This window comes from Gekko japonicus, unplaced genomic scaffold, assembly GCF_001447785.1.
Source record: "Gekko japonicus isolate JY-2015 unplaced genomic scaffold, Gekko_japonicus_V1.1 scaffold100, whole genome shotgun sequence".
Taxonomy (NCBI): Eukaryota; Metazoa; Chordata; class Lepidosauria; order Squamata; family Gekkonidae; genus Gekko; species Gekko japonicus.
Genome location: NW_015167060.1, coordinates 822819 through 830839, shown reverse-complemented (window position 1 = coordinate 830839; position 8021 = coordinate 822819). Strand labels below are relative to the sequence as shown.

Here is an 8021-nt window from a genome sequence, read left to right as displayed (position 1 = left end):
GAATCCGCTATGCTCAAGAGCATGATATCACCAATTTTTACATGCTGACTTTGGACAAGGTATATAAAAACTTCCTTGTTTTCTGTACTTCAAATGAAACTTGGCTGTCTGTTGTTAATTCCTGGTGTGAACTGTGCTTGATAGAAATACTCTAAATGTGAATGTTCCATTTTGTGTTGGCCACAGCTATAGATCACAATATCAGGTGTATTAGTCCTGTTAGCATTGTAAAGTCAGAGCTGTGTCCTGTGACTTTAGGATCGGATCATTGATGCTGGACCAAAGGGCAATTATGCTCGATTCATGAACCATTGCTGCCAGCCAAACTGTGAGACTCAGAAGTGGTCAGTGAACGGAGATACCCGGGTTGGCCTTTTTGCCATCACAAACATCAAAGCAGGTAAATAGGCTTATTTTTTGTTTGTTTGATTTAAAATACCGGTACACTGCCTCTCCACCCAAAGTGCTTGAGGCGCTTCACAGTTTTGTTTCTAAGCATTTTGGGATGTCTAGAATCATGTAGCCTAAACTGTTATACTCTTATTGCTGACAAACTCCAACAGAAAAGGATCTGTGCTTGGGATGGATGAAGCATTCAAGCCTGTAATAATGTATATACTACAGAATGACACTTGCCCAGAAGCCATGAATGAGACTGTTAAGTTTCCTTTGAAAAAGTTATGTTTTGGGCTAAGAAATTATTTGTATATAAGAAATTTACTCAACCCTTTGTGTAGCTCATGATAATGTGACAAGCACACATGTCTTCACCATGAATACATACGGAGACCATGACTGACAGCAGCTATGAGCTCTCAGCAATGTAGACAAATGTGTTTGCCATACTTGTTGAATTGCCTGCTAGATTTACAAAATTTCCTACATGTAAGTGTAGTGTCCTATGGTAGGCAAGATTGTGCAAACATACTTTGTTTGTCATCATGGTACCTTTGTAGCCCCACACAGGTGACTGCACATGTGCGGGCCTGCTGTGGAGAGATTTTTGAAACTGAAAAACACTAGAGGGTGCTCCTTCCCCCTCCTCCATGCTGCTTTCCTGCCTTTTCCCGGGGTAAAACGCCCTTCCCTTGATTCTCTCTCTCTGCTGCTGTGGGAAGAGGTTCTCTTCTTTGAAACACCCTGTAAATAAATTGAGGCACTCTGGGCATATGGTTTGTAACCCTAGATTTATTAGGCACCAATTTCCATGTAAGGATCAGGTCAGAATTCCAAAAAGATCTCCACTTCTAGTGCTGCAGTCTCAGTAGACCATCCTACAATTTGGTCTAGCTACAGCCCGTGGAGTGTTCATAGAGGTTGTAGCAGTGGTGGTAGTTTACCTGAACAGGTTAGGGTGTGAAATCTACCCCTACCTACACGATTGGCTGATCATTGCAGAATCCAAGGTAAAATTGCCATCAGACATCTAGCTAATTCTGAAGGTATTAGATGATCTCAGGTTACAAATCATCTTCAAAAAATCCAGATGAGAACCTACCCACAGGGTGTCCTTGGTAGAAGCAATACTAGATTCCTCCCTGGCGACAGCCTTCCCACCCCCAAACAGAATCCTAGCCATACATCTTGGAGTATTCCTTTGCAGTTACCTGTGACTCCAACTGGCTATATTCTTCCAAAGGCACCTGGGGTTAATGGCCTCTACCATAGTCGTAGTGACAACATGCACACATCTTACAATTGTGGTTCCTTAAGGATATATGACATCTTTCATCATCCCCAGTCCAGAAAGTTAAATGCCCCAAGATACATTATACTTTCCCTGTCCTAGTGAACTTTTCCTTAAAACCTTTTGTCAGGGGTTCTGTTTCACCCTGTTATACCAGAAGTCACCCGTACCACAGACATTTCACTGTCAGGTTGGGGTACTCATGCAGAATTCTTCTCAGTTCTGTTTGGTCTACTCGTGAGAAATCACTCCGTACAAATGCCTTAGAAATTAACCGCCTTTCAGTCTCACCTAATGGGGAAGTACATCCAGGTGGCAACAAACAACCTAATATCAATGTTTTATATAAACAAAGAGGGAGGCTCAGCCTCTTCAATGTTGTGCCACTTAGCATCCATGATATGGGAATGTTGCATCCTTCACAGCTCACCGATCCAAGAGGTGCACATAGAAGAAGCAACAGCCACATAGAAGACTTCCTCAGCTATACCACACTAGTATGTCACAAATGAGAACTGAATTATCACTTCCTCCTCCTGGTATTCCAACAGTGGGGCATGCCCAGCTTAGACCTGTTTGCAACTGACACAAACAAGAAATGTACCTTCTGTTCCCAAGCAGTTTGGCATCCTCATTCATTGGGGGATGCCTTCCATATCATGTGGGCAGGGGGCATGTACTATGCCTTTCCTCTATTCCCACTAATCTCACAGGTATTATGTAAAATGAGGGTGGAAAATACAGTGGCCATTAGTAATAGGCATATGTTTTGACTGAGGCAAGTGTGGTTCCATACACTGCTTAAGTTGTCATGAGGCAGGTACCATTTCCTTCCCACTAATCATCTTCAAAAAATCCTGCACACAATCATCTTCAAAAAATCCTGCACACAAACATACACAGCCTGCATTTGACAGTGTGGCTTATTCATTCCATGACAACACCTTTTCAGAGCCTATTAAGCCATCTATATGGCACTCATATTCTGCAAAATGGAAATGTTTCTCATCTTGAGGCAGCCAGAAGAAAATCGACCTAGTGACATGTCACCCAGGTCAAGTCTTTGGCTATCTCCTACACCTAGTCCAAGGAGAGATGTCATCATCATCTGTCAGAGTATACCTATCAGCCATAACCTGCTTCCACACTCACATTGCAGGGAAATCAGTCTTTGCCCAAATGGAATCTGAAGTGTTCTTAAAGAACCTACTAAATCAGTTTCCCCCCAGTCCCACAGTGGAGTCTTTCACTGGTGCTAACTACACTGATGGGCAAACCACTTGCCCATTCAGGCTGTTATCTATGGAAACTATATTTTTGGTAATCACAATATCAGCCAGGAGAGTCAGTAAACTCCAGGCACTCTGTTATGATCCCGCCATTCCTTAAAATTTTCAATTCCAGATGGGTGCTATGGCCATCTCTCAAATTCCATCCCAAGATAGTGTCAGAATTTCATTTAAATCAGTACATCAACCTACTAGTGTTCCTTCTACAACCAAAGAATGAGACTGAACATATGCCCTTCACACTCTAGATGTCCACAGGGCCTTACAGAACCAGGAATTCCAGCAAGGACAATAATCTGTTTATCTCCTACTCAGGCCCTCAGTCAGGCCTCAGACTCGCCGCACAATCCATTTCTAGGTGGATTATCTCATGTATCTGGTTATGCTGCCAGCTTGTGTGAGTTGACTGCCCACTTCAATTTCACACCCACTCCACCAGGGTGCACTTGACCTCAGCAGCATCTCAGTGAGGCCTTGCCGTTAAAAGGGGCATGCAAGGCAGTGACCTGGTCATCCTTTTGCAGTTTTGCCAAACATTACTCCATGGACACTGATGCCATGAACACAGCAGCAGTAGGAAAGGTGGTACTGCCATCAGTTTTCAACTAGGAGATCACACCCACCTTCCCAGACTGCACAAGTACCATGACGATGGAAACAAGGGTGTACTTACCTATAACTGTTGTTCATCGAATGGTCACCTGTGCAGTCACATATCCTTTCCTCCTGCCCCTCTGTGAGTTCTGATGCTTGTAATAAAGTGACAGTAAGGAACAGAAGGAAAAGCACTCCACCACCTCCTTTCCCTGGGAAAGCAGCATGGAGGAGGGGGAAAGGAGCATCCTCTAGAGTTTGTGGGCTTCAAACTCTCTGTGGCAGGCCAGAACATGCTCAGTAACCAGTGTAGTAACTGCAGTTACAGGTTAGTGTAATCCTGTCTTTTTGGACTATTGGGGCCAGTTGCACTTGACAGTTGCACATGCACATCTAACATGAGGAGAATTGGAAAGAGGAGAATATTCTCGACACTTTCAGGTATGTTTTCTTAGGCTTAATCTTTTATGCCATTGCTAGGAACTAAACATTATGCTTAAAAGACTGTGACACTCTAGATGGGTCATTGATTTCTCCGATTTACCAGGGACTGAGCTGACTTTCAACTACAACCTGGAGTGTTTGGGGAATGGGAAGACAGTTTGCAAATGTGGTGCTCCAAACTGCAGTGGCTTCCTTGGAGTGCGACCAAAGGTATACCAGCCCATCTCTGGATTTCTTTCCTATTTAAATTGCATTGGCCTCATTTCTTCCTTAATTCACAGGACTGCTGCTCATTGCGGGATGCTGGTTAGAGTCATTGTGTGATTGGTCCTGGTGCTAAAAGTAACACCTCTGTGAAGCTAAAGCTGCTGCCCTCTCTGCATCATTTAAACCAACTGAAAATGCAAATACTAGGTGGGAAGTGGCAGTTGTAAGAGAGATCTGTGCTAAATGCCTTTACTGTGCAAGCCCACTTTCCTGTAGCAAGAGTCAGGGCCAGTGTTAAATTTGCAGTGTGTGTGTGTGTGGTACAAAACAAATCTCGATTTGTTAAATCAACAGTATAAGCCGTTCTGTAGCATAGAATACCACTGCCTTTTGTTTTAAAATGTATTTAGAATCTCAGGATCCAAGGGTAAACATAATTGCGAGGACAGGGAATGTATTCCCTTTGGAAAATAGTTCGCTGCAATTGTTTTGCCTCTAGAATCAGCCACCTGCTACTGAAGAGAAGTCCAAGAGGTTCAAGAGACGACATGGGAAGCGCAAGTCACAGACAGAAATCATGAAGGAGCGAGAGGACGATTTCCTGTAGCAAGAGTCAGGGCCAGTGTTAAATTTGCAGTGTGTGTGTGTGGTACAAAACAAATCTTGATTTGTTAAATCAACAGTATAAGCAGTTCCGTAGCATAGAATACCACTGCCTTTGTTTTAAAATGTATTTAGAATCTCAGGATCCAAGGGTAAACATAATTGCGAGGACAGGGAATGTATTCCCTTTGGAAAATAGTTCGCTGCAATTGTTTTGCCTCTAGAATCAGCCACCTGCTACTGAAGAGAAGTCCAAGAGGTTCAAGAGACGACATGGGAAGCGCAAGTCACAGACAGAAATCATGAAGGAGCGAGAGGACGAGTGTTTCAGCTGTGGGGATGGAGGACAGCTGGTTTCTTGTAAGAGGCCAGGCTGTCCCAAGGTGTACCATGCCGACTGCCTCAACCTGACTAGACGTCCTGCAGGTCAGTAATATGATGTCTCAACTGTGCATTCAGGCAAAGGATAACAGCTGGACTGTTGGCACTGCTGCTGAGAGAGAAAAAATGGTGCCTTAGCGGGAAAGCAGGCAGCACCTCATGGAGTGCATATATAGTGAGGACAAAGGACTAAGTAAGTAGATGCTCCTCTAGTTTATCTGTTTATGTTTGTACAGCCCTTCAGATTTGCCCTGCTTTGACTTCTTTTTGTGTTTTCTTGATATTTTGTGCTCATTACTTATGAAGGAAAATTGCTTCAAACATATTCCCTCTTTTCACAGAGTGAATAGTGAAAAAGGAAAGGGATGAAAAACAGAGCTATGTTTTACAGGATGATCGTTGCTATATTGTCAAGTCCAGTCCCTTTGTAGCTTTGGTCTTCATCCTGCTTCATCCTGTATTGCAGACACACATAGATAATTGCAGACAAAAATACATACATTTGAAAATTATGGGGTTAAAAATTAATTGGGCGAGTGATTACCTTGAAGCAAAACTAAGTTGAAACACAGTGTTTGGAACGGAATAAAACTGACGTAAACGCCAAATTACATTTCCTGCTTTTTGTATAAATATTGTGTAATTTTATATTGGCAGTCGGATGCTGGTAGACTGGACTCTTTTATCTAATATTCGCTAAGGCAGAGCATTTCAACTTCTAGACTTCAGTGACTTGATTCTAATAAGTGACCTTTCCCCCATTCAGTTGTGCCTGTTCTTCTCATACTGCAGGGAAATGGGAGTGTCCTTGGCATCAGTGTGATGTATGTAACAAAGAAGCAGCTTCTTTCTGTGAGATGTGCCCCAAATCCTTCTGCAAGCAGCATCGAGAAGGCATGCTATTCATCTCTAAGTTGGATGGACGCCTGTCATGTACAGAACATGATCCTTGTGGCCCTAACCCTCTAGAGCCAGGAGAGATTCGTGAGTATGCGCCTTCCACAGAATCAGCAGCTGGCTGCAAAAACACTGAGTCATCAGACCAGCAGCCTTCTGCCACTGACCCAAAATCTCAGCCATCAGAGAAGCTACCTCTGACTGTGGCCCTGAGGCTGCAGCCCTCAGATAAACCACCTTCCTCTTCACTGGCTCTGAGATTAAAGTCCTCAGAAAAGCCACCTTCCTCAGTTGCACTGAAGCTACAGCCCTCAGATAAATCACCTTCCACAGTGGCACTGAGGATACAACCATCAGACAAACTTTCCTCCACCCTAGCCCTGAGTTTAAAACCTTCCGACAAGTTGCCCTCTACCCTGGCCCTGAGGTTAAAGCCCTCAGACAAATTATCCTCCGCCCTCGCCCTTAGGTTGCAGTCGTCTGACAAGCCACTCTCTGCCGTGGCTCTTAGGCTACATCCCTCAGAAATATCACCCTCCACTGTGGCCCTGAGGCTACAGCCTTCTGAAAAACTAGCCTGCACTATAACCCAGAAGTTGCAACCCTCAGAAAAGCTATCCTCCACTGTAGTTCATGAGTTACAGCCCTCAAACAAGCGGCCCACCACAGAGACATCAGGACCTCAGGACAAGAAACCTTCTGTAGAGGCGTTGGGATCTGAGACATCAGACAAAATTCCTGCTTCAGAGACACTAGAGCCTGAGATGTCAGATAGGTCACCTTCTGCAGACACAACTGGGACCCGGATGTTAAACAAGCCATCTGCCACGGAGAAGGCGAAGCTCCCGGTGTCAGACAAGCTTTCAGAGCCTGAATCTCAGCCACTGGAAGGGGCCACTTCTGTTGGCCCCCTGCCTCAGCCCTCAGGCAAGTCTGTCACTCCTGTGAGCCTGAGATCTCAGCCAGCAGTCAGGTCAGCCACTCCTATAGCCCTGAGGTCTAAGCCATCAGAAAAGCCTATGGGATCATGGCCTCAGACACCCAACAGGCTTTCTACCCCAGTGGATACTTGGTCTGTGCCATCAGACAAGCCCTCTACCACCACAGAGCTGAGACCTCAGCTATCAGATAGGCTTCCCACCCCACTAAGTCCAAGTCCTTTGCTGTCAGAGAAAGCACTGAGGCCTGTTGACCAGAATGCTCAACCAAAAGAAAGAGGCTCTGTGAGCATGGAGCAGAACCCTCAACCAAAAGAACGGACATCTGTATATGATGAGCAGTCCTGTAGATCTACAGGGAAACTTTCCGTATATGCGGGGCAAACAACCTGCCCCTTAGAGAACTTGCAAATACGTGAACAGCCCTCTCGGCTTAGTGCAAAAGGACTGTCATCTAAAGAACAATCACTTTGGACAGCTGAGAAACTGCAGGCCCCAGAGCCCAGTCTTTGTCCAAGCCAAGAAGTGGCCCCTGCAACCCCCATGGAGCAGACATTTTGGTCAACAGAAAGACTGTGTGCATTTGAACAGCCTCCTTGGCCTGCAAAAGAAGCTCCACATCCTTCTGGGCAAACTTCATGGCTGACCAGAAACATTCAGACATTGGAGCAGATCTCTTGGTTGTCTGGGAAAGCACAAACATCTGTGGGGCAGGACATTTTGCCTTTGTCTGAACAAAATTCGGTGCTAGTACTGAACCAGGACTCTCCTGGCCATGAACCTACTGAGTCTAAACCTAAGTGAAGCCAGTTTATGAGACCAGACGGGTCACCGTTATTGGGTTGTTGTTTTTTTAATTGTATAGGGAAGGGTATTTTTTTCTTGTTTTTTAATTTTACTTCCCCAGACCCTTAACTTTCAACACATCCCACCCACCCAATTAAGATCTATACCGGTACACTTATCTAAATCTGAATGATG

The 8021-nt window shown here is 44.7% G+C and overlaps 1 protein-coding gene across 1 annotated transcript in view; it reads left to right on the top strand.

Moving 5' to 3' along the window:
* NSD1 (nuclear receptor binding SET domain protein 1) overlaps positions 1-8021 on the top strand; it is a 75415-nt gene extending 67394 nt beyond the window's left edge. The window contains 5 exon segments of the mRNA XM_015412539.1: positions 1-59; positions 259-400; positions 4118-4224; positions 5049-5250; positions 5998-8021. The exon segment at positions 1-59 is cut by the window's left edge and continues 24 nt beyond it. Of these exon segments, the coding sequence (XP_015268025.1) occupies positions 1-59; positions 259-400; positions 4118-4224; positions 5049-5250; positions 5998-7844 (2357 nt within the window). The 3' untranslated portion in view covers positions 7845-8021.